We start from the raw sequence: 27,346 nt of genomic DNA, 5'->3' as shown, positions 1-27,346 counted from the left end.
AAAGTCTCATAGGAGACTCGTACTTTATTTTTAAATCATATAGTATATGACATTCATCTATAATAATTCACAAATCCCTTGAGCCAGTGCTCTAAATTATGCCTCTGCACTTGATCTTGCAACTACGTTTTACTTCTGACTCCTCCTTGTCACTAAATTTCCACCTAGGAACATACAATATTCATTGGTGGACCTTCTATTAATCATTGACCCTGCATAATCTGCATCTGTATAAACTTTCATAGACAAATGCTCCCCTTTCTTGAAGAGTAGTCCTCTCCCTGGAATTGCCTTCAGATATTGCAAGATCCTATTCACTGCCTGTGAGTGACTTTCTCGTGGGTCATGCATGAACTAACTTACAATACTAATAGGATATGCTATGTCAGGCCTAGTGTGGGATAGATAGATGAGTTTTCCAACGAGTCCCTAGTACTGGGCCTTGTCCACTGTTGGACTCTCCCATTCGTTCCCAATCTTGTGATTTTGCTCCATAGGTACTTTAGTGGTTTTAATCTTTCGCGCCCTGATTTTTACCTATGCGACATCTTGGAGTCGCCACTACATTTTATGGTTAGAATGTAGAAAAATATTTTAGCCCAATCACATTGGGCTTTGAATTTTGATATCTAGGTTCGGGAGTTGATTACAGATCGAGGAAGGTATTAACACCTTGTCGATTGCATGATTTAAATACCCTTAGTTTATTTAAAATTGAATTGTGAAAAATAAATTTTTTTTTTAATCTATTTAGTTATTTAATTAATTATCAAATGGAACAAATTTATTTATTTTTTATTATTGTACCTGACAAGATGAACTTTGGTCATATGTATCCCTCTTTTAGATAGGGAATCAAGGCTACGTGTAGTTCTTTATTTTAAAATAGTTTGTTGGTAAAATAATTAACTTCTTAAAAAAAAAAAGTGAAGCAGCAGAGATTAATATCCACACCGCATCCCATTTTAAAAAGGTTTGAAAATAATTATAATATATTTTTTTGTTTTTATTATTTATTTATGAATTAATCGAGCGAAAAGAAGTGTTGTACGCGACCATTTAAGAATGATATGAGGATAAGAAGTGTTACCACAACCTGCCTTCATCCTTTGATTAATCCCAAAAACGTTTATACTTTATACATTTTTATAAACATTGATAAAGAAATTGTTATGTAAACATATTTTTCTAAAATCTTTTTACTATTACTACTTTTTTTTTTAATAATCCAGAAGAGTTACTTGAATAAGTTACAAAAACAATTGTCCTAATCAATATATACGTAAACATATTTTCCATACAAGTCTTTGTTGGCCTAATCATTAAAGAATGAAAACAAATATATATGAGCCACTTAACAGGCCATAGCTTATTAGGTTACAGGTTATACATTTTAACAAAGGAAATAAACTAATACACAAATCTATATTAAAAGTGAATTGCTCTCTTCACGGTGAGTATTCAAAGATTAGAAACAATAGAAAAAAGGAATGGAATCCCTAACTTGGCTACTTCATCTTCCTCACGTGATGATCAATATCCATGGTGGTCGCTAGGTTGACATTGGAAGATGACACTAATTGATGAAGGAGAATAGTTTTGGGAAATTTACAGTGAAGAATTTGAAAGAGAGATTTCAAGTTGATAATATAGATTGATAAAAGGTAGTGATAAAAAGAGGAATGAAATGATGATAGTTGTAATGTAGACTAAACTACTTAGCTGTAAGCTTTAGTGTCTATGCCTCTTTTGCTACTACCTTTTGTGAAACCCATAACTCTTCTTTCCTTCTGCCTGTGATTTTTTTTGGACTGGATCTCCAGGTATTTGCTAGTTACCACTGTTGTTTTTTTTTTTTTGGTATGGAATGGATCATATATTTTGAATGTTGAGGATTTTTTTGGGTTTGTTGTTGAATGGTTCTTGGGTTGCTGTGCAAGAGAGATTTTTAGGTTGTCCGTTTTTTGGTTGGAGGAGGTTGTTTGATGACGAAGGATGTTGGGTGAGAGGAGGAAGATATTGATGCTGACACAAAGTTTTTTTTATTGAGATTGTTTTTCTGTTGAGATCTAAGTCATGGGTTGATGATGGTAGAGAATGTAGGCAAATTTACATATATGGTGTAATTTGAACAGAAGTACTTATAATTATGGGAGTAATGTATTTTTGTTAAAAAAAACTCCAACAGCATTCACGATTTATCCAAGGATTTATTATTAAAAAAAGGAGGAAAACTCTTTCCCCATCAACGATTTTCCTACAAATTATTTAAAAAAAAAATTTCAACCTTGTTGCCGAGTTGTGTGGGACCAAGAGAAAAAAAGCGGAAAATCGGCTCTATGGTGGACGATTTCAATAAAAATACATTACTCTCATAATAAGTACAAAAGTTACACTACATTTGTAATTTTCTGGTCAAATTACATCAGATACATAAATTTGCCAAAGAATGTATGTGAATGTTAGGGTCTTCAAAGACAAAGTCTTATGCAGATATATACAAAGCTAACAACCCTAACACTAAGAGAGAGAAGGTGGATGGTTGTGGTGTTAGGGGTGGTTTAGTAATATTGTGGGTAATTTGGAATACTTAAAAAATATCATTTTTTGATATAAAATACCCTAAAAATATTTATATTATTTATTTGTCATTTTTTGAAAAAAAATATTATGGACAGACAAAAATGGGTATTCACAACATCCTTATCAGTCTATTTAAGAAGATCAAGCACATATTTCCTTTGAGAAATGAAAATGCATTGTTTCAAGTATGCCATCACTATTCCTAGGAAATATTTCAGCTTCCCTAGGTCCTTCATTTCAAACTGGTCCGCCAACCCTTTTACATGTTCTATTTGTCAATGTCATCATTCCCTACAATAATCATATCATCTACATAGACCAACAAAAGAGTGAGTTTGTCGTTTTTAACAATGTTTTATAAAGAGAGTATGATAAGTTTAGCTTTGTCTATACCCTAAGAATACTATGCCTTGTGTAAACCTCCCAAACCATGTTCGAGAAGATTGTTTGAGCCATATATGGCCTTCTTTAATCTGCAAATTTTATTCCTTCCCGAGGTAGGGCCTTATCCAGATGAAATCTCCATATACACTTCTTCCTCTAAATCTCTATGCAAGAAAGCATTCTTTACATCAAACTGTTGCAACTCCCAATTGAATTGAGCCGCTAAGGAAAGAATGATCCTTACAATATTCATTTTTGCCACTGGGGTAAATGTCTCCTCATAGTCAATTTCATATGTCTGGGTGTATCCCTTTGCAACTAGCCTTACCTTATACCTGTCCAGTGTGCCATCAGATCAGTACTTCACAATATATATTCACTTGCGACCTACTGTCCTTTGGTTTCTTAACAATCTCCCAAGTCTTATTTTTCTCCAGTGCATTCATCTCTTCATTCATGGCTTGAATTCAATTCTTATCTTTTAATGCTTCTTGTACTGAGGTAGAGATTCTAATAGATTCAATAGCTTAAATAAAACTCTGATGTTGCACAAATAGATTTTTAGTAGACACAAATTGTGATATGGGGTACTTGGTACATGATCGTTTTCTTTTTCTTAAGGCAATAGGTAAATCATCAACAGTAGGCTCATTAGAATTAGGAGGCTCATTACTTACCTTAGGTGAAGACGATTGAACTTGTTGCTGTTGTTGTTGGACCAGGACGGGTTTACTTCTCCGTTGGTACTTTTTCTTATATTTGTCCTCATTATTATGCACTTGTATTATTATTGGTTCATGATTCTGCACTGGTATTTTGTCCTCAGTGGTAGAAGGCTTCTTCTGAATTAGAGGGAGAAAGAGAAAGGCATCAAGAGACTCAACTTCTTTACTACTCTCCCCTGAAGTTGAGGACTGGGGTAAAAGGATTTTGTTTCCTGAAAGGTAATATTCATGGATATATAGATACGTTGAGTAGGAGGATGATAACACTTGTATCCCTTTTTATCAGGAGCATATCCTATAAAGATATATTTTATAGTCCGAGGATCTAGCTTACCTCGATGAGGTTCATGGATATGGACAAAGGCAGAACAACCAAAAATACAACTTTGGAGACTTGCCATAATAGGTAATGAAGGAAAGAAACTAGACATAAACTAGACAAGACTATCATCGGATAAAACCCGAGATGGTAATTTCTTGATTAAATAAGTAGCAGTTAACACAGCTTCCCCTAATAAAACTTAGGAACACTCATTTGAAAGAGTAATGCTCTAGTGATTTCAAGAAGATGACGATTTTTTCTTTCAGCTGCCCGATTTTGTTGTGGTGTGTTGACACATGTTAACTCATGTACAACACCATTATCTTTGTTAAATTTGGAAAAATTCTGATTAACATATTCTTTTCCATTATCTTATCATAATCGTTTAATAGGTCTCCCAATCTGTATTTGAATCATGTGGAAAAAATTGACAAACAATTGAAATACTTCAGACTTAATTTTCATAAGAAAAATTCATGTAATCCAAGTACAGTCATCGATAAAAGTAACAAACAATTTTGCACTAGAAATATTAGAAATGGATGAAGGTCCCCACACATCATAATGAATAAGATCAAAAGGTTGAACACTTTTATTATTACTGGGAAGAAAAGTTGAACGATGATGTTTGGCAAACTGACATACATCAGAATGAAAAGACTCAATTGACACTTTTATAAATAAGTGGGGAAACCTGTTTCTAAGAATACTAAAGGAAGGATGCCCAAGACGGTTGTGTAGCAACCATATTTTAGAAGAATTTCAAGATTCTGAATTTGTCTAGAGACTTGAAGTAAGTACATTCTTCCGGGTATTGCACCTGCTTTCCTCATGCGGCAGATAATATAACTCGTCATGTTATTTAGCAATTCCAATCGTCTTGATGCATAGTTCAAATCCTTAGTGAGTTTTTGGATAGATAAAAGGTTGTTAGAAAGTTGTGGAACATGAAGCACACAATTTAAATTAAGAGAGGAGCTGAGGTGGATGTTACCACAACTGATAACTAGGGTTTGGGATCAATTAGCAACAATGATATAATGTTTGTTATGTAAAATGGAATAGGATGATAAATATGAAAGGTGAAGTGTCATATGATCTGTAACACCAGAGTCAATAATCCAACTATTTGTAGTACTCAAAGCATTAAGAGATAAGAAGGCAGAACTCTTACCAATCATAGTTAAAGAAGAAGTACTAGAAGGCTTACTTAATGCGTACATAAGTGCTCGCAAACGCTCTAACTCTTCTTTGCTAAGGGCATGGGCACTTTCTTCTATTTGGTGTACAGGTGGGTCTTCACCTACACTCTTCAAGTCAGAAGTCGTGTGATTTGCACGCCTACAAAAAATACCTTTGGACCCTCCCATACATCCAAGGACTTTATCCCTTCTATGAATTTTGAAGCAAGTTTATTTAATATGGCCATATCTCTTACAATGAGTGCACCATCGATCATCACGGTTGGTCTTTTCAAAGGGTTGTCCTGAAGATGTGGATCCTTTATTGGACCCTTACTAGAGGCTAAGGTTGAACCATTAACTGGTTTGTCTTCCATCATCATTGTCCTCCGACTTTCTTCACTACGGACTATGTGGAACACCTCAGAAAGAGAAGGTAGTTTCTCCTTGCCCAAAATTTGAACCTGAATGGGATCAAATTCAGAGTTTAGCCCCAAGAGAAATTTGAAGATTCGTGATTTCTCAATGAACTGGGTTAATGTTGTAGAGTCTTCATCGCACTTCATCGTCAAACTCTAATACTGATCTAATTCGATTCAAAGATCATTAAGAGTCACATAATACTCTGTTATAGAGAGGTTTTACTGTCTAGAATATGGTAGTTAAAATCGCGTGTCGGCACGTAAGATCGCACGTTCTTACGTGTTCCGGCGGCGCAACCGTGCTCGATCCCAAAAACGTGTTCGAGTGGAGGTGAAATTGTGAAAACGTCGGATAGGATCGTGGAATCGGCGCTTCCACCTTTCCTAGGTGCGGAGGTTCAAATGTTTGGGCCGCAACCCGTTTCTAGACCCGTTTTACAACCCGGTTTGTAAAAAACCCTAATTTCCTAATTGAATGGCTCATTTCAGGCTTTGAAGGGTAGAAGTGTGGAAGTAAATAAACTTAAAAATATTAAAATCATACTTACGGTAGTTCTCCTTCGTTTTATTGTAAAACTTTTACATAGTGAAGGTAACCTTCATCTTCTTCTTTTCTCTTTTCTCCTCTCTTTTCTTTTTTCTCTTATCTTATTTCTCTTCTCTTCTCTTTCTTTCTATGTTTTTCTTTTCTTCTCCCTTTCGTTTTCTCTCTCTTCTATTTTTTATTCCTCTTTTTCCTGTAACAGTGGTAAGTATTAAAGTGACGTTTATATATGTATGTTAGTTTAAGTAATATATATTATTTATATATATATATATATGTTATATTCACACTGTTTTTATTTATACTAGTGTGTACATGCACTTTGTGCGTGCCAGCGAATATTATGTGATACTATATATTCAATTTTTATATATTTCATTTTTGTGAATTAAATGTATTTGTTGTGTTCGGTGTACTTTATATTATTATTATTTTTTGTTTATGATAATGTTTAATTTAAGGTGAGATATGTGATTAATTAATGTATTGGTGGTAGTTGCTTATGATTATATAGTTTTTTTGTAAAAATTAAATAATGTTAAGGGCAATATAGAAAATGAAAATTACACAATGAGAGAAGTTATTTCAAGTTTTGACTTTATATATAGTATAGATATACTATTTATATATTTGTTTCATGTTGTTTTTTTGTACGGTGTCTATTTTTGTACTGACTATTTTTTCTATTTTTGTACAGTGACTATTTGGAAGATGATTATAATAGACAATTTGATCTAAATGATTTGTTAAATTAAATTTAGTTACATTAAGACTTGTGTTTTTATAATGGATTTGAATTTGGAATTATGTTTTTATCAAATGTATGATTTGATATTGGGTTTGGAATTATGTTTCTAACAAACAACGTTTAGATTTGGATTTATGTCTACTACTTTATATATATATGAATTTATTTGCATACATGTTATATTAGTAAGTAGAATCTTACGAGTCGTGTTACGATCCTACATTTACGATCTTTGATCCTCCTCCCGATCCTAAGTAGAATCTCGATTTTGACTACCTTGGTCTAGAATTGAAAATCTTATTTTCCAATTCATAACAGGCTGAGAGGTCCTATTTCATAGAATATGTGTTTGCCAAATTCTTCCAGTTCTCCCTACAGTAGGGAAAAACATATAATTTTGGCTAATCTCTGAGGTCATAGAGTGACAAAACCAGGTCATATGAGAGAGTCTTCATCAGCCCACATATCATGTTGTGGGTCAGTCTCAGCAAGTGTCTTCCCTTTAATATGATTAATCCTCTTGCGTCCTCTAAGAGTGGTACGAACAAACTGGGCCCATGGAGGTAGTTACGCCCATCCAATCAATACGACCCTTGCAATACTGGAAGATCATTGTAGGTCAAGGGTGAAATAAAGACAGATTTCCCTTGAGAGGTACAATTCTCTTGTTCAGACATATTGAACCTGAAACATAGAGAAGAAGACAGTGGCTGAATGGGACGTGACAACAATTAGGGTTCCAAGAAAAGTGAAACTGTGGCCAAGGCAAAGCACAATGGCTAAACAGAAAGAAAAAAAAAAAGGAGTCGTGACAAGAACAGCTAGGGTTTTAAGTGCAGAAGCAGAGCTCTAGAATTGGGAGCTCTGATACCAACTTGAAGCAAGGATAATAATGTTATTCCTTGTTGTTTAAACAATAATAAGTAATTACAATTTATAAGCTAAGACTAATCCTAATTAATGAAATAAATAATCTTGACATGTCTCCTAATTAGTACTGTAATATGTACAAATATCTTAATTAATACTATAAATAAAAAACAGATCTTCTAATGAAGATAAGAATCTCCCCTTATTTCGACAAAAAAGTTGCAACAGATCTAGAATAATAGTTTTAAAGCCATTCTACAATTATAATTTAAATGGCTGCATAAAATGCTTGGCCTATTTATTACTTCCTTGTATTAGTAACAATAACTACAATGTTGAGTCTCTTATCTCCAATTACAGTGATGTAAATAATCACTCTCAAGTAACTTTTACTGTTTAGATATATAATAATTTCAAGTACCAATTGTTGTAGTTGGCCTACAATAATATGAACACAACATTTCGCTTGTTGCATGTCTGAAACTAGAAAAGTAGGTCATGGAGGTCTTTTTTATAGGAACAAGGAGTAAACTAACTAACAAGCTTTTTTTTTTTATCTATTCTTCTTGAATTTATGACTGCTGTATTTTGCAGTAATGCCATAACTGAGTGGTAATGTTCCATCATGCCATCACTGATGTGTAAACTAAAGAATTCTCTTTTGAATGAATCAAACTCATTTCTTTCAAAAGAAAAGCATCATGTATTCCAGAATATGTACATCATAAATCTTATTAGCGAATCATGGAACTATAAAAAGCTGTTTGGCCATAGAGATTACATATAAGAGTAAACTGGAGCAGATTACAAAAGCTTCATACTGTATGGAGGCTACCCATTTTGTAAGCTCCCAAAACTAGGCATGGTAGATACAAAGAAAAAATAAATAATGTAGCCATTTTTGCAGAGGGAGCATCATAATAAATTGATGACAGCATAGAATGCCTCATTTTGATGCAACCAATAGAGCTTTTCTTCAACAACAGCACAATAGAATAACAGCCCAGAGAAGTGACCCATCTACTGAAAAAAAGAGGAAGGGACCATGGTGACTAAGCTGTCCAAGAAATAAAAGTGATTAAATTTTCTACAACCAAAGTTAGAACTCCATCCCTTCTCTTACAGGATGGAAAATATTAACAATCCATTTTGATCTGTTTATTTCAATTTTAAACAAAGCATAAGAAGTGGTGAGATTTGAGGATATTAGCCTGAGTTATTTAGAACATGAAAACTTTCCTCCAACATCATATGGTAGCCACTTAAAAATGAATATATTAGAAAATAAAACAGAACATACTGAGCTCTGGATGGCCGGTTGAAGACATAATGGCAGAACTGCTGCAAAAAATATGGCAGACAAATTACTAGTCAACCAAAACCAAACCCTTCACTAGCCTCGTGGATGGCAAGTATTAAACGTTCTTGAAGTTGTTCCTTAGAGGTATACTCAGGAAGATCTAGTTGATTGAAGCTGAAATTGGACGAAGGTATCAGGAAATGAGATGGCCGAAATTACCATATGAATATGGAAAAGCAATATAAACAACATAATGACTCACCAAGTATGAGCTGACGGAAGTCGATCAGGAGCTCCATATGCCTTGTGAATCTGAAACCTTTGAGGACCAGAGATGCCTTGCAAAGCCTTAAAACCCTCCAAAGGAACCTGAAAAACAAGACAGAAAGGATACAGCTGTTACCAAGTGCATTCCAAGGAGATGCCTAAAAGGGCTTGTATGGCACACTTGCATGTCATTAATGAATTTCAGGAGACATCAAATCAAAGCAGAATTCTAACTTCTCTCCAATACGCTAAGAGCTGCTTCATGGCATGAGGAAATATGAAGCCCCTAACCAAGGTAAATAAACTCATACTATCATTCAGTTTCAGCCATGTTTGTAATTTAGAGGGGATCTAATATGGTGATGGTGAAGGTGATAAATAAAACCTAAATGGAAGATGAACTAAACTTCCTGAAGAAGTAAGCAATTTGAAGCTAGAAGTAACATCACTGAACATATTTGGCCAAACATGAAAGTCCAAAAGGGTTCCGTTCAATAGTTTTTCATTCCATCTCGCTAAACTGATGTTGAAGTCCAAATCTCCCTCTTCATATGGACCACAATGCTAAATATAATAAATAACATTTCGCAGGATTGCAGGCCGCATAAGGCTGCTTCCCCTGATATGTTCGCTATTTATTCTTATACACTGTTCTGTATTGTTACTTAATAGAATTATGTTTGGAATTTTCAGAGAGTTCTGATTTGACATAGGCCTAGGTCCTTAGACCATTCACTTCTGACTAGCTATACTGGATTTGGGAGAAAGGAAGAAATCATTTTGTGGCAAGGTGCAATCTCACTCTTTAGTGCATTTGGTTGCAGTGTAATTTCTGTACCTTTAAGGGGAATTTTTTTGGGTGAGCAGCTTCTTGGGGATGACATTATGAAACTCACAGGGGATTCTCTCATAGATATAGAAGATTGGGTAATTTTACGTCCTCGATATATCCTTTGCTCGATTTTTATTTTGTGAAGAAATCTCTTATCCCTCTTATCTCCTTGCAATCAACCTCTTTATGTCTTAATGCATTTCTCGTTTTATTAAAAAATAAGATGACATCAATGAAATTTATCGCAGATGATAAATTGAAACTTAATGAGTAACTTTGCAATGTATATATCATGTGTGTGAATGTATGTGTGTAAGTAAGACATATGATGGTATTGGTTACAGCACAAATATCAAAGACATGGTTGAAATCTTTATGGATAACAATTTGAAATCACCTTTGACGTTCCAGTCACAAATTGCAGAAATCTAGCCATGTCTTCTTTATTGAAAGATTTAACCACCTCCCAAAACCATTGAACAACACTTGATGCCACTGTATAGCCTGTATACTCGGTGTTGGCCTTCAAGTCATCAACTGCAAGGAGGATGATACTGTTCAGATGCTTCAAAGGAGATTAAAGTATAATATTAAATTTAAGCAGTGATGAAGCCAGCTTACAATCAATTTCTGGAAGACCACTTAAGAGTAGCTCCAGTTCTTTGTCATTAAAGATGGATATCAGTTCTCCTGGCACCAATTCATTAAAACCTTCCAGAAAGGAATTGATCTGAGGACGGATGGCATTTGTCAGCATATGTTCAGCAACAAGGTCTACATACTCATGCTTTGTTTCTTCCGTAACCCTGATGTTCCTCCCTCCAGGTTTAAGCTCATAGTCAGTGACCTATTTCCCAATTTTGGGAGAGATGGCCAAAACAATAGAAAGGATAACTCATTAGAACTTAACTTGAGTTAATATTTTCAAACTACATTAAAAAAATTAGATTAAAGCTTTGACAATATTTTACTGAACACATGTAATCTTTAATTTGTTCATTTACCTCATTCTTCTCGTACAGTATGTGCTTTTCCTCATCAGGATCCATGCTAAATGTCAGGTCAGGAATATCGCTCACATCATTCTGGCATGTATATAGAAACATAAATTACATGAACAACAATAAAATGCATAAAACAAGTTAGAAAGCAAGTATACAATGAACACACAAATAGAATGATAATGACATGTTCAGTGCAGCATATAAGAGAGGACCGGATAGGATAATGTTTACAATTCAGAGGATGATCCGACGATCCAGTACCGGTAGGTAACTTATGATATCCTATTCAATGACCTATATCCTATGTAGCCCTTCCCTATAAACAGTATGCCCAATAATACCTACGGTAAAAGGACAATAAAGTGATAAAGAAAGTGAATTAAACTCACCTCTAGCATCCACTTCAAATTCTTATAGTAATCGGGATCAACTGCTTCAATGTCATGGTATGTCACCTTAACACCAAGTATATGCTTATAGAAAGATCGGGTAAAGTAAACATCTAACAGTTGTCCATCAAACAGAGCCTTCCCCACCTACATGTAAGATAAAAACTGTCAAACAACCACTCAAATTAAAAGCATAGGATGTTAAATGCAGGTCAGATGTGGGGTTCATTATATGTCTACATCCAGACCCAAAAAAGGAGAAAGATCTATTAATCTGAGACCAAATACAAACATACCACTCGGCCCACAAACTTGAAGTATGAGAGATGTTCAGTTTGGTACACAGAGTTAGGGTTTGGTTGGAAAGTTGCATTGTTGCCCACAGTTGTAAAAAGTAAAGCCCCCTTGTCAAATATGACCCTTGATAGTAGTTGATACCATTCTCTGGTGAGACCACCAGCATCAATACCCTCTTCACCTTGAAATTGCACATTTAATCTCCCCTTGAGATCCTGATTAGGACGCATCCTTAACTGATTATATGAGTCTTCTAGAATGTAAGCTCGCCTAACACTTATTCGAAGTGGCCCAGACAAGTGTTGGTCATGTTGTTGCCTAATTCTTGAGCGGAAATAGGCTCGCTTGTTATCAAAATCAATCAACCTTGGTGCTTTGAGAAGCATTGAAAGTGATTTCTCCAACAGACCTGGATTCTGCCTAATGAAAGCATTCGAAAGCCGGCGGTGCTTCTCAGCAAACCTTGTAAATGTAACAGTACCATCGAACCTTCGCTGTGAGTCTCCACCAAATTTTACACTCATTGAAGCCAAACAACCAGCAGACTCCTTGACTTCTCTAGCAGTTGCGTTGCCGTTGTCCTGTTGCGTGATGGATTCATTTGCTTGTAGCTTTTCGCACAAAACAAAGAAAGCCTCAATGAAAGGCAAAAGCCTTTGTGTTCCAGGAGGAAGAGGTGGCGAAGTAGAAGAACCTTTCAGATTCTCAGCAACATTTATGTTTGGCATGGTAGGATTGAAGGAGCTCTGATCAAGCTGCATCTCAGCTGCACTTATACAATTACTCAGTTCTTGCCACAATGGCTCCAGTCCAGCATTCAGATTCCAAATGGTTGCTTGATCTTCATTCTGATTTACATCATTTCCCATATGAATATCACCGGCAGTATTAAGTGAAGTAAGTGAGCTCAAAGCTTGCAACACACGTAGAATGGCTGCACCAGCCATGGAGCCAGCACTCAAGCCAAGCATATTTGTTTTCTGCAGGGTGACAAGCTCACTGATAGCTGAATCTGTCAAAGCATGAGCTGATTCTGAAAGCTCTATAGTAAAGAAGTTCCGATGGGAGGGAACAATGGAGGCCATCGTCTTCAGCACATTGCCAGCAAGCATATACAATTTATCCGAAAGCCTAAAATATTATCAGATTAGTCACTCTTTTTCATCACAACTGAAAAGGGTTAGAAGAAATACTGAAATAGAAATGTGAATTAACATGAGACTATCAAGACAATTGTTATCGTACTTAACAAAAAGAATGCAAAAATATGATAAGGTTATCAACAGTACCCTTCACGGCTAAGAAGGGTGCACAGATTTCGCAAATCGAACTGGGGCAACTGCAAGAAAGTATTGTAAATATTGTACTCTTTCTTCTTCCCATCATAATGATTGATATCAGCAAGCTTATTATGTTCATTCAAAGCTATCTCCAAAATTCCTGTCTTCGCTAAAGGTGGATCCTGTGTAACATTACCCGAGGCTTCATTGACTGACAAATCTTGGGTATTTACCATTTCTTTTTCAGACTGAGATTGACTTTCTAATTCTGACGCTGCATTATCAACTACAACTTGAATTATACCCATGATCTGCTCAAGATGAGCAGCGCTGCGTAAAAATAGGGGTCGATTCAAGAGCTTCAAAAAGAGGATTAAGGGAACATCCTCAGCCCGAGTTCCAGAGGGCTCTGGAGAAGGTTCCCCTTCAATAACTTTATCCTTCCCTTTCTCATTCATCATATGAATCATGAATGATCTTGAACAATCTGGAATAACTGATTGGTCAAAGCGAAACATCATTTTTGCAACAACAGAGTGATTTTTAACCAAGTGATACAAAATCTCAAGAATTCGGCGAAACACAAGAGGAGGGAGACCTGCTATGAAAACATAATGAGAGCGACCGATGACCAATAAACTATAATAATGCCACAAACACAATAAGATTCTGTACAACACTAAGTACAAACATTACCATCCAACAATTGAGATTGACCATAAACTGTATTTGAGTGACAACCATAAAGCCTCTGGGAACTTAATGTTGTCGGTCTACTAACAGAGCCTTCAGCTTCAGGCTTAATCATATCAAGCAAAAGATAAACAAGAGTGGCCCTTGTAACACTATGTGCACATAAGTTTAACAATAGCCTCTGTAGAAGGCCTTTTCCAAGGGGCTAGCATGACAAAAAAAATTATTAGCAAACCATTATAATCTAATAAAACTAACATCAACAGTGAAATAAAAATAAATGTATGGCCACATATACTGAATTAATAAGAAAAGGAAAAAAATCTACAGAACAAACAGTAGTTGAAAATGTCTCAAACAATTAGGAAAAGGAAGAAAATGTTTTCACATTTAGCAAGAGCGGCTAGAAATTAAAACTACAACCATGAAGAGAACAAAAGTTACCTGAGCCAATCGTAGAAGCCTGATCAAAGCTTTCAATGCATTTGCATCAAGTAGTGGTTCACCTTCAATCTCCTTTAACTTCAAGCTATCTGTAAGAGCAGACCTCCTGCCTAGTGTAACTCCAACACCTCGATCCATTACTTGTCGTCGGTCAAACCCCAGCCCATTTCTTCGACTGTTAAGCCTGTGGCTGCTTCCAAAATAGCTGCTGCGAGCTTGATAATGACTCATTGCTCGGTCCCTCAATATTTGAGCTTCAGCCAGCAATGGAGATGGCAATGCTGACAAAACTGCTTCAGAAGAGGTTAGAAGTACCTGGTATAGAGCAAAGTACAAGTGTGACAATCATGCCATAGTTTCAAAATATAGAAATTCATCCATAACATGAAAAGAAAAATATATATTTAAAACCTCTTCACGCAAATCAGCAGGAAAAGTAGCAATTATAGATGCATTATCCATATCAACTGGTTGTCCTTCATCAAGCTGGGCAACCCTTTGAGCTCTTTGTTGTGCCAAAACCTCTGCTTGAATATCTGGAGGAAGAGCAGCTAAAAACTCGGGATCAATTTCTTCAGAAGAAGGTTGTGCATAAGCTGGTGGTTGAACAGATTGAGCTTGCTGGGAAGCCAAGACTTCTGCTCGCAGATCTTCAGGAAGAGCCTCCAAAAAGGTCGGGTCGATTGTATTTGTACCGGAAGCTTCATTAGTTGTACTAGTTTGGTCAACCTGGCTAGCACTCAGAGCAACCTCTGTGTTTTGAGTTGATGAGGGATCATCCCGCCTGTGTTCAGAATCAGTGGGCTGCCCTGATTGATTTCCAACATCAATACCACCCATATTAACATCAACACTGGCATAAACTGAAGATGCATTACAATCACCTGGATTAGGCGTCTCAGAACCAGAACCCACAAACTCAAGATTCGTATGCTGCCTATCAGCAGTTGATCCATTGCAATCCATGGTCATAACCACCTCATCTTGGATACTAGTAGGTACATCCGTACCCCTTTCACATTGTAGATCAGTATTATAATTTATAGATGAGTTGACAATAGCCTGATCCATTGCAACATTTTCACTGTGAGTGGCATTTACGTCAAATTCTGTACAGTCATGACCATTAATTGACATAATGTTCAGCGAAAGTGGTTGAACAGAAATAGGCTCATTTATTTGCAGGTGCTCACCTGTACCACAAACACCAGCGTCTTCATTTATCCTTTCCACACAAGAAGCACTGTCAACTGAAAGGTTTATTTGCTGAACAAGTGTTCCATCACCATTTTCTTGCTCCTGACCTTCAACCGGCTGACAAGCAAAATCAGTTCCTGCAGTCAATAATGGACCATCATGTGATAGAAGAGCATCAGACTGCTTCTTTTGTTCTCCTGAATTTTGTAATTGTGGTTCAACAGGACTGCTTGCAGGAGCTACACTGCCCAATTGAGCTAAGAATTGTCTCTCCACTGCTTGCACAATGGAAGCCGCTTGAGCACTTCCGTGTGGTTGACCATCATCAGCCCACCTACCATTGCCTAACACTCTTCTTCCAGGAAGATGCAATGATCCCATACCCACAGAATAGTCGGTCAGAGGTGGGGGTGCTGCACCGCTCAGTCGATCCCCAAAGAAACTACTTGGCACATGATCATATGGAAGAATAGGTGCATCATACATGTAGAAATGGGCCACATCACGATTCCCAGATGACAAATTTTCTGTATCCCTGGAAGCAGAATTTGCACCTGATGACCACATTGAGACAAAATCCCCAGATTGTGGTGGTCTTACAAGGAGAGGATGCTGAAAACCATTTACTTCAGTAGCAGATCTCTCAAAGGAAGACCTACCTGGCTGGCGGCGACGGTCAAAACTCTGAATACGAAACAGGTCATCCACATTAACCCCTTCAAAAGGTTCAGCAGACACATCTATAAGGTCACCTGCAGTTCCAGATTGCCCAAGTATCTGCAAGTGATCCAAGCCATCAAGAGCTTCCCTCCACCGCACTTCGATGACACGATTCTCATTAAAATCATCATCGTCTTCATCAATCATCTCATCATTGTACTCTCCAAAGCCAGCATCATCATGATCCTCCACATCAGTATCAGCCAACGACATCATGCCCCCACCATCTTCTGCTATATCCTCATCATCATCCTCTCCCTCGTCATCATCCTCATCATCATCACCCATATCATCATCTTCATCACCCATGTCATCATCTGCCCTATTCTCAACATGAAAGGTCATCTCAATTTGACCTTGGTTATGCAAAACACCACCATCTCCAATCTCGTCAGGCATGAAGTCCACTCCAACTTCCGTTGATGAGTTATGAGTCTCTCTTTCTTCGACTCTCATATCCCGCTCTACTGTTTGATTTAGATTATTATCAGCATGGTCATCACCTTGAGAAGCTCCTGGATCATGTCCATTATCCATTGTCTCTTCAAGTGCCTCTTGACTGCTTGCGTTCAGATCATTTGTCACTGCTTCAGCTGCAGATGGAGCTGTTATTTGATCATCAGGTCTGTCATTTGAACCAGCAGATATACTCTTTTCAATCCCATCAAATTTAATGATATGTTCATTAGCATTAGCAGCTCTTGTAAGGCCTTCTAAACATTTCAGTATAAGATTCACAATCTTGGGTGCACCGGAATGATCCAGATCAACCACTTCCAGGATACTAGTTAAACACTGAATGATTCCACCATCTATCATACTCTTTGCAATATCAGGAGAATATCCAGAACCAGGTAGGCTACCAGATGATGAATTTTTTGACAAGATAGAGTATACTAACTCAACAAAAGTAAAAAGTCTTTTATCTGGCAATAAGCTGCTTTTCATTGAATTGCTCTCCAGGTTTGAAAAGGACATCAATTCTTTAAAAAGTTCATTTGTCACTCGCTTACGCCCTTCACCAGATCGACCACATAAAACTACCAGGAACCATGAAGCCTTTTCAGACAACTTACTTCTCCAATCATCAGGTCCTGCAGATTTGACAACAGACAGCGGTAGCAACAGCTGTAATACATGGTGGATAATAGCACTGTGCCCAGATGGTTGATTAGATCCACGGAATTGACCCATTTCAGAATCACGTCTGAGTATGACACTAACCGCATGTCCATACATTAGAAGAATGTCACTAAGTAACTTGAGAACAAAAGTCAGCTTCACCAGTCCATTAGACTTTTCAGATTCCGGCTGTAACACCCTCGTCTCTACTACCTTCGATTTACCCTTAACCTTCATAGCAGGTTCATCTATATCCATGAAAGTACAGCCACGCTGGGAGTCTTCCTGCTCATTCATGGGTGGGTACTTAAGCACGATCTCGAGAAGCTGATCAATTACTTGAGTGAGATTAACAGGAACCTTTTTGTGGGTTTTCAAACATTTACCTGATCCATCATGTGACTTGATTTCAGGTATTCGGACACATTCATTGGAAGATAAGCCAAACTCAGTACTCGATGTTTTTGACTTTTCCTTTTCTTTCTCCTTTGATAACACAACTAATGTCCTTCCCCCTGATGTCTCTAACTGACAAACTGCAGCTGCAGCTTTCATGAAAACCACGGGATCCCTAGAGATAACAGGGGATAATGATGTCAAAAATGATCGAGGAGAAACACGTCCAGAATGGCGATTTCCACTTAAAGTTTGTCGTATCTCTAATTCCATGGCAGTTTGTAGTGTTTGAGGATCTTCAAGGAGATGTCGGACAACAGCTGATACAACGGTGTCATACCTAGGAAAAAAGCAATTCTTAGGAAGACTAAAAAGAGCATCCATACCTCCATTTTCAAGGAACTGCAAAGCCAAAGCATGTGTTTTTGTTAACCGGGCACATAACTGCAAAACAGCCTGCATGACTACAGCCGGGACATGCTGTTTTATCAAATCACAAGCAATATTCAGCAACATATGACTCTCATCAATAGATGCAAAGCCAGTAGACTTTCCCAATATGTTTTCTAAGGCAACGCCAGGTTCTTTCTCATTCCCATCTATTTTGTCCCCCCTGTGTACAACTGCACTTGGAAATTGCAGGGAACCATGGTCCCCAGATGAATTAGGTACAGAACTAGTTTGGGTTCCATCTGTACTCTCAGTTTTTGCCTGTGACTGCAGCATCTGGTCCAATATAAGTAGTAAAGCACTAATGCATTTAGGTGCCAATAGTTCTTTCCCTGACTCGTGTGTGCCTTTGAAGTTTGTCAAGATATCTATGGTGGTAGATATGATGCCATTCTCAGCAGCAATTTCACGTGTCCTTCCATCCTCAAAAAGAAGCAGTGATATAATATGTGCTAACACACTCAATGCACAGTTATCCTTCGAAAAATCTAATGGACAAAGTTTTAGCTGCTGCAGAAGATAAGATATTACTTTAGGGCGACCTTCACCTTTGTTCTGACTGCAAAGTGTAACAAGTAAATCTGTTAACTGAAATACCACAGAATCACTACCCTGAAACAGCTTGACACAGGCAACAAGTATATCATCAACTGGAGGTTTCTTCACATGTCCCTCTTCATTTAGCACATCTATAGTCTTGTCATAACTATCAACTTTAGTAGTTTCAGAACTATTTCCTAGGGACAGAGCAAGTGCCCTTGCAAGTTCATCATCCTCCTGGACCGGATCATCAGCATGACTAAACAGCCACTCCATGGCCATTTCAACACTATTTGTTTCAACTCTTCTCAGTGCTTCCTCGGCCCTTGCCCTAGAAAATCCCATCTCAACAATGGTGGCAATGGTTGCCTCATCAGGTGGTGGGGGCATGAAACGTTGGTTTGCATCTCCCACAATGTTACCATGATTTCGCTTGACATCTCCAACACCAGAGTATACATGTGTAACAAGTGAAATAATAGATGAAATGAAACCAGGACTACAATTAGAAAACATTGGATGATTCCAGACCGGTAGTATCACATCCAGAACCTGAGATTGCAACATACGAACAAATGCATCTGGGTCTCTAGGAAGTGGAAACAGTCCAATTGACAGGCCAACTGCAATTGGTTGAATAAGAAGCTCTGCCTGAGATGCTGAGGTTGGGGACAAAAGTAAAGATGAGTTTACAAAATATTCAAGCAAACGACAATAGCTTTGTAATGTATCAAGTAGCCAGATGTTATGGGACAGTTTACTCCCATCCCCTTTCTTTCCAATATCAATGTCTGGTGATGGAAAAGTACATGGAAGAGTCCATAGCAACTGACTAGTAGCTTCAAATGTTGTAAGTATCTCTTTAAATGTCCCATTGACATAAAAATTATTAACCATGGTAGTATAACAACTCCAGCGCCTGCTGTCAAATGTGAGAGCTGCCATATCATCCACAACTTTCCCAAGATATCTACATTTTACAGAAAGCGACATCTCAAGTCCAGCATAAGTATAGTGCCCAGAAAAACTAAGAGCCTCAAGAAAACATGTAGCTAACACAGTTCCGAGAGTCTTTGAAGCTGAGCTCAGTGGCCCTGGGTCAGCTCTTCGGCGATTCGGTGAAGTGAACCCCTTTACCAGAGCAGTGAAGAAAGAGCGCAAAGTTGAAGCCAGCTTGTTAAGAATCTCTAGGGCAAGAACATCAGGGCTTTTCTTTATCAAATTTTGGGATAAAGATACCTCCACCAAACTTGAAGATGACTCAGAATCAATGTTTAAAGCTTCCAAGTGACGACCAGTCCTTCCACCTCTTAGACGGGATAATCCATGCCGACTACGGCGGTGCAAACTTTCTCCAGAACGAACTACAGAAACAAAGTCACGTTCTCCACTCCACATGGAATGTGAACCACTCCCAGCAAAAACTGGATTCGTGTATCTCACTGTCTGAACATTTGCATCATCATCACTCTCTCTTTCAACAGTAGCAGGTGGGGGTACCTGTGACATCTCGGGTTCTTGATCAGTGTTCTTTTCCTCTACCTTGGAATCATTACACAAAGATATTTGCCAAATTATTTCTTTGTAGGACTTCCCAAGATCTTTCAAGACACTTGCATCTGAAGTGCTTAGTTCAGAGACCACAGTAGTTGTCGCTCCCTTTAACAAAGATGCAGAAAGAGATAGGAGACCTTCAAGACTAGAAAGATATTTCAACACCTTTGTCTGCTTTGCAGATTCAACTAGAGCAATCTGAGTTCCTCCCACCGAATCTAAAAACTCATTGGTAGATTTCAGATGTTCCCTCAAGAAAGAGCATAGAGTGCGAACAAGAGAAACATTATGTTGTGGGGAGAAGTTCTTGAAAGCAACAAATATGTTCTGCCCGAGAGAAACAATAGGAGGCATCAATGGCAAGGTAAATAATTGGAGAACAGCTTCAATCCCCTTTTTCTCAACAAATATTCGACAAGTATCAGCATTCTGAAGAATTGTCTCAAGTAAACGAGCAACATTGTTAGCACAATCTGGAAGAAAGGACTCAATATTCGTTACTGAAGCATCAGATGGGTCAATAATTTGCTGTGTACTATCTGCCTTGGATGATCCCCTGTTATCAGGCAACATCACATTATTGTCCTCCCCATCCATTTCCATTGGAACAGAGATTGAAGAGCAAGGCAAGGACGGTGAATCGGTTCCAGACCCAATTCTTGAGATAGTTTCAAGAATCTCAACCAACATATCCACTCCAGGCCCACGTAACGAAGAAGCATGGCGCATTAATTCATCCAATCCACTAGACAAAGATGCAGGTGTATCACCTGTAAGAGTACGCAAATATGTTCTAGAAGTAAACACTTTCACAAAACACCTCAAAGAGTTCTTATCTTTTACCGCCTCGAGACCATTAATATTAAGACATAAGGCATCCAAACACTGGGGGATGCATGTGATAGCTTCGGCAGAGTTCAGAACATCGTCCATTATAGCATCCAAGAAGGCTGATGGAAGACCAGCTGTATCTAATACAGGAAAACATGTAGGATCCTTTTGTATTAAGTCGCTCATGACAGTAGCTGCGAGAGAAAAAACTCCACCACCAAAATCTTTGGCTCTTCTGAAAATTATACATAAGCAATAAGGTAGCACATTCTCTTCATACCCATAGATATGAGCAGTGCTTCCAGGGGCATAAGTTCCAAGGGATATAGCACGCAATAAAGCTTTCATCAGCAACCTCCGATGATATGCAATTAATGGCTCAGAATACAGGGGTTGCATGCCATTTAGGCCAGTTGAAGAACCTTCTTTCATATGTACACTTCTAGCACCAGACTCAGAATTTTCATCAAGCTGCTTTCCACCACTTTCTACATGGGAGACTTCAATATTTAGGCGAGAGATAGTATCATCTAAACCTCCCAAATCTCTGAACAATGCAGCAGCTTGATTACTGTAATCCATAAAAGCTTCAAAAATACGCACAGCTTTTTCAACCAGATGCAAATGCTGTGGATTTGTATCTTTAAGGAGGGGTAACAGAGTAGGAATAAATCCTGCTTCACGCATGGCAGAGCACCCAGACGATGATGATGAAACCAACACAGTGACAAGCGATAATAGAGCTTCTGCAAAATGAACAGACCATCTTGAGTTATCACCGCTGACAATAGAGTCAATGGCTTTTTGCATCAGGCTAGATAAAATTCCACGGTGCCCACCAGATGTAACCGCTGTCAATACTGAAGTTTGACGGGATCGATCTTGGCAAAGAGCAGCTAAAGAATGCAAGCATAAAATACGGATTTTATCCATGACTGCATCTTCATAGCTCAGCAATGACACTAATTCATTGATAAATCCAGGCTCAGCATTAAGGAACGAAACCAGGTCATTGGCATCACCACATGCTTGAATCAGAACTGTGAAAGCATAAAGACGAATGCATGTGTATTGCTGTCTAGAAGCCAAAGAACCAAATGCCCTTGCAAACCGCAATCTTGTCAATAGAGAAAATCTTAAACTGGCAGGTACCTTATATTCTGTCACTAACTTATGCAGAAGCTCCAGATCAGTTTCCACACATTTGTTGATGTCACATAAGTGAATAATTTGCAACCCTTGTACCAAGGGTTCAGCCACTTTGATGTCACACTCTGATTCATTTGCTGCATAAAACTCAAAATGAAGGGTACAACCCAATTCATAAGCAAGAGGGTCACAGGCATTAGGTGCAGCTGATGCAATTAATCCAAGTCCCTCTTCCTTCCCACCCAATCCTTGTGCAAGTGCGAACAATTTTGAATTCAAAGAAGTGTCTCTTATGGAGTATTTCCCAACTGTTCTCTTCAAAAAGGTGGCCAGAGTATCCAGACTAGCCTCCACCACATCTAGATCAGTAGAAGCAAGCAATGCTGAAAGATGCTGCTGCAATTCAAAGAAACCACAAAGGTCTTCATTATGGGCCGTCAAAGGCTGAGTGAGAAAAATATCTAATGATATTGATATCACATTTTAAAATAAATAAAATTAGATTAGATAAACAATAGTCCAGGTCACAAGCAAAAAAAGAACAGGGAAATTTAGACTAAAAAAACCACATGCACACAAAAGCAATGAACCAGAGTGGAAAAAGCAATTACCTCATATGAACTATAAAAATGCTTATTTGTACAATTATCCAAAATTATTCTAATGACACCAAGAATTTGAAGAACAGCCTCTCCAGGGAAGGGGGGATCCGAGCCCAGAAAATCATCATCAATCAGCAGATCCTTCCTTGATTTTATATATTTATCAAAGAATGAATCAAAATGGTTAAAAAGATCAACCCAGTGATGAAAATCTCCCTGTGAAGAGAAGTGAAAAACCAATGAATCAAATACATAAAAAAAGACATATTAGTATTGTAAAAGGAGAAGACACCAACCTTATCGAACTCCCAAACAAAGCCTTTTAAAGGTTCTTCTATCTTCTCAAGAGGAACTGACATAACACTACTGATGAAGCTTCTAATTTTTGTGGGCTGCAACAAGTCAAAGAAAAGGTGATAATAACTATATTTGAAATCAGTCAAATATATGTTCTTATCAAATTGCAATTAATATAATCAACTAGAAAACACATAACTAAAGAAGTATACGAGTGTACAGAATATGACTGAGAGTACACAGAAAAACAAATTAAGCAAATAATAATATACAAACCACTGGAAACTGATTAATAGCTGATATATAAACACCAAGATAAGATCTAAATCACATAAATGTTATACAAATTGTGAGAACATGGACTTATTTAAAGAAACTCCAATGCAATGGTGAGTGCTAGGTTGTGAAGCAAACATCTTGTTGAACTATCAGCATGAACTACTTGTAAATGCCGATGGCTATGATATTTCCAATATGGACATTGGTTAATGTGGCAGAAACAAGATCAAATAAAACATTAAGAAGAGGCAAGGTGTCAACAACACCCAAGCCATACCCCACTGGGTGAGGTTGGATATATCAATTAAACACCACTATTAGCATCTACCAAAAACCCAAAAATTGAGATAAAATAACCTGTAATAACATTACATATGCATTTTTGGAGGTGTCACTTAAAATCCAATTTAAGCAAATGATGATTTCACATCCATAAATTTCGAGGAATGCTCTTGTATAGAGACTTATCACCAACTTAACATGATTACTTCATTCTGAACATTAAATGCTCATTTGGTTTACTTTTCAGATGATTGATTTTAGGAAGTTTAACTTACGTGGATACTCTCACTAGGGCAAAAATATCACTTTCCAAAATGACAATAAACTGCAACAACAACAACAATATGTTCTATTAAGTCTACGTGAGGTCAGTTACATGAATCATGTGACGACATTCTATCCGGTCAAAAGAAAAATCTTCAAAGAGGTTATATCAATTTAATTGCTCCTCAGTCTTCATCTCCCTATAGTTATCGATCTATCCTCCACCCGATAAACTCTCCTAATCAGAGCATTGGCCTTCTTATCACATGTCCAAACCATTTTGTATTCTACCACCTTTTCTTCATTAGGTGTCAGTGTGCCACTCCTACTTTCTCTTTACTTGATCTTATTTCTTTTTCTTGTATGATCACTCATCCCAACATAATATTCTTATCTTTGTGACACTTATCTTATGCTCTTGTGAAGAGTCAATTACTAAAGCGTGTAAATACATGTCACCTTACAATAAGGACATCTGTAAATATGAGGCACTGGGTATTGTGAAACTGAGAATTGATGTAGCGGGAAGAAGTGATAAAAACTTACCTCTCATTTTGTAACATATAATCAAATTTGGACATGAAAATCAAGAATAAATCAAACAAGAATTGAATATCAGAAACCATGAAGTCCAGTGACAAATTGTAGTGGATGTTACAAACACAAGAAAAGCCACACCCTCATAAATGAGTGGATAGGTGTTAAGGTCATCATTTGTTAAACCGTGCAACCAAGGTTGAAGCCATTAGTTAATAATGTGTAGTACATGCTATAAAACAAGCAAAGCAACTCCCTAAAGTTTACGCATGATTGTGTTTCACCGGGATAGTTTGATATAGAAATTGACGCATGTAGATTTCATGTTAAGCCCTAGTTCTCAAGTCATTCCTCCTTTAAGTTCACTGCAAAAGCCATGCGATAAGGAATAAAAACAGCCAGACCCAAAGATAAAATCAACACAACAATTGATCACCATTGCATAATGTATATATATATATATACAATGACTTCATTTTACACACTGATGATAACAAATTATATATAAAAATCTCAATCATCAAACACTTCTGCTCAAAATAGATCAACATAAAGTGAATTAAAAGTTCATTGAGATTCCAATTAATATTCAACAATTTGTTAGCAAAAAGAACTAAAAAAAAGTAAAAAGTGAAATATATGCCGGAATATTTGGCAATGTCCATCCCCTAAAGTAAAATCCAAAGTACTGATAAAAAACGGAACAAAAACACATACTAGTTTGCACGTAAATCAGTTGAAAAGTAATACAATTCTTTTATTAAAAATAGAAAGCAAACTTTATCATCATCAGTAGTTCATAACGAACAAACAAAACGAACAACAACAAAATGGAAAATAAAAAACACCATAAACCCCAATAACAAATAAATTAACAAAAATGATAAGTTTGATCAAAAACACAAAAAATGCAATCGGATAATAAAATTGAAGGAAAAAACTAACCACTTCAAGTGCCCTCTTTCTCTTCAACTTCATTTCGGAACTGCCAGTGTCGCAGGGATAATAGAAATCGATTCAGCGAAACTCGATCAATTCCCTGGACAATCTAGAATTGATCCTCCAATCGGATACAGAAAAATCAAATTGCAGAAATGAATTATAGAATAAGAATTGAAGTGAATTCTATGAGTGAAAGTTGAAAGTAGAGAGAGAAAGTAGAGAGAAAGTAGAGAGAAAGAGAAACAAAGAGAATTTTGGAGAAGAAAGCTGAGCTGAGGGAAGAAGGTGTGAAGAGAAAGAATAATGTAAATGAATTGAAAAATAATAAATTCTCTTAACAAATTAATATACAAATTCATTGGTGACATTTGTTATGATATGGAACTTTGCTTAGTGTAATTTATTTATAAAGTTATTTGTGAGAAAGATATATTAGTCCTCAATTACATAACATGAATATGTGATAAAATAAGATATATATAAAAAAGGTTCATTTTGATATTTCTTTTTACTTTAAGAATTAAAAAGGGAAAACTACCATAAGAGTTAACTTTATTGCATGGTTATTTATGGTTCCTTTTGCTGCATTAAATTGGAATTGTAATTCTAATTTTGAACTAGTTCATAAATAAAAAATTGTGTTAGAGTTATACAAAAAGTTAATCTTACAACTAGTGTTATGAGAATCGGACCGGATGGTCTGACCGACCTGACCGTTGACTAGACTTTAAAATTGTTATGTATTGCAGTCTTAACCGAATGAGAGTTTGACCGCTTTGAATCGGGGAAATTCTGGTCTGATCGTGTTAAATCCGGTTAAACCGAATTAACCAGGGAAATTAACTGGACGGTTCACTTAAAAATAAAAATAAAATTGAACACTGCTCTAATATTTTATTTTACTACCATATAAGAAAAGATGAAGATGTTATTACTTTAATATAATTATATATAATTATTAATTATATAAAGTTTTATATTTAAATATAAGTATATATTTATAGATAAAAATTATTAATTATGTATGGAGCGTCTAGTCAGACTAGATGATTTAATCATTTAACTTGGTTAAACCAAATACGGGACCTCTGTCGGTTTGACGTCAAGTTCGGATTTCACGGCATTGCTTACAAAATTGAATTTCCTAAATTGGTGAATGTGGTGGCAACATGGTCATAAAAAATAAGGGGTACACATGAGCTGTTTCACACTTTGTGTCACTCTGTGTCTCATAGGCATGTGATTGGTCATAAAAAATATATTTAAGTTAAAATTTAATTATTAAATATTTTTCAGACCAATCATAAACTCATAGCACATAAGTGGTACAAAATGTGGGATAACAGATGTGCTCCAAAAAATAAGGTTCCAACACTCCATGTGTCAGTTGTTCTAATTGGTTGAAAAATATATATTTAAATTTAGAATTTAATAATAAAATATTTTTTTGACCAATTAGAAAAAATGACAAATAAAGTGACACACTTTTTTGGACAAAAGATGTGTTCCCTAAATATAATAGCAAAGGTGTGTTGGTAGTGACAATAAAAATGAAGATTATGTTGACAACTATAGTGACAAAGCCGAGAGAGTGGTGACGACAAAAATGACATCGATAGATGCAAGATGTTGGTGGTTAGAACGATAGATAGAGAGGTGGCAGGGAATGGTCGTGGTAGTCAAGGTAAGGTGGTTGTTGCAGTGGGAGTGACAAATGTGATTAGTTGGTGGCAACAATGGTTGGATAGCTTCTCAATGAGTTGAGTAGACAAAAAAAAAACTTTTATCAGAGCACAACACAAAACTAACTTATTTAGGAAGTTGGTAAGCCACGAGTAGGGGTGAGCAGGACCCGACCCTACCTGCTCACCCGGCATGGCGCAATCATGATCGGGTCCA

At 36.9% G+C, this 27,346-nt stretch overlaps 1 protein-coding gene across 8 annotated transcripts in view; it reads right to left on the bottom strand.

Annotated features, from left to right (window-relative positions):
• LOC109362117 (E3 ubiquitin-protein ligase UPL1-like) overlaps positions 1 to 25,731 on the bottom strand; it is a 61,887-nt gene extending 36,156 nt beyond the window's left edge. Inside the window, exons 1-16 of one of the 8 annotated variants that reach the window (XM_019607695.1) lie at positions 25,451 to 25,728; positions 23,143 to 23,238; positions 22,856 to 23,062; positions 15,479 to 22,640; positions 14,697 to 15,394; positions 14,286 to 14,600; positions 13,845 to 14,046; positions 13,158 to 13,749; positions 11,868 to 12,999; positions 11,572 to 11,718; positions 11,183 to 11,263; positions 10,800 to 11,025; positions 10,576 to 10,715; positions 9,342 to 9,448; positions 9,080 to 9,253; positions 8,424 to 8,802 (exon numbers count right to left, since the gene is read on the bottom strand). In XM_019607695.1, coding sequence (XP_019463240.1) covers positions 9,151 to 9,253; positions 9,342 to 9,448; positions 10,576 to 10,715; positions 10,800 to 11,025; positions 11,183 to 11,263; positions 11,572 to 11,718; positions 11,868 to 12,999; positions 13,158 to 13,749; positions 13,845 to 14,046; positions 14,286 to 14,600; positions 14,697 to 15,394; positions 15,479 to 22,640; positions 22,856 to 23,062; positions 23,143 to 23,238; positions 25,451 to 25,483 — 11,241 coding nt within the window. In that variant the 5' untranslated portion in view covers positions 25,484 to 25,728 and the 3' untranslated portion in view covers positions 8,424 to 8,802; positions 9,080 to 9,150. The other 7 variants (XM_019607697.1, XM_019607692.1, XM_019607690.1 and 4 more) reach the window with 7 other exon arrangements.

The sequence above is a fragment of the Lupinus angustifolius genome, chromosome LG12, assembly GCF_001865875.1.
Source record: "Lupinus angustifolius cultivar Tanjil chromosome LG12, LupAngTanjil_v1.0, whole genome shotgun sequence".
Classification (NCBI taxonomy): domain Eukaryota; kingdom Viridiplantae; phylum Streptophyta; class Magnoliopsida; order Fabales; family Fabaceae; genus Lupinus; species Lupinus angustifolius.
This window is presented reverse-complemented; position numbering and strand designations above follow the sequence as displayed.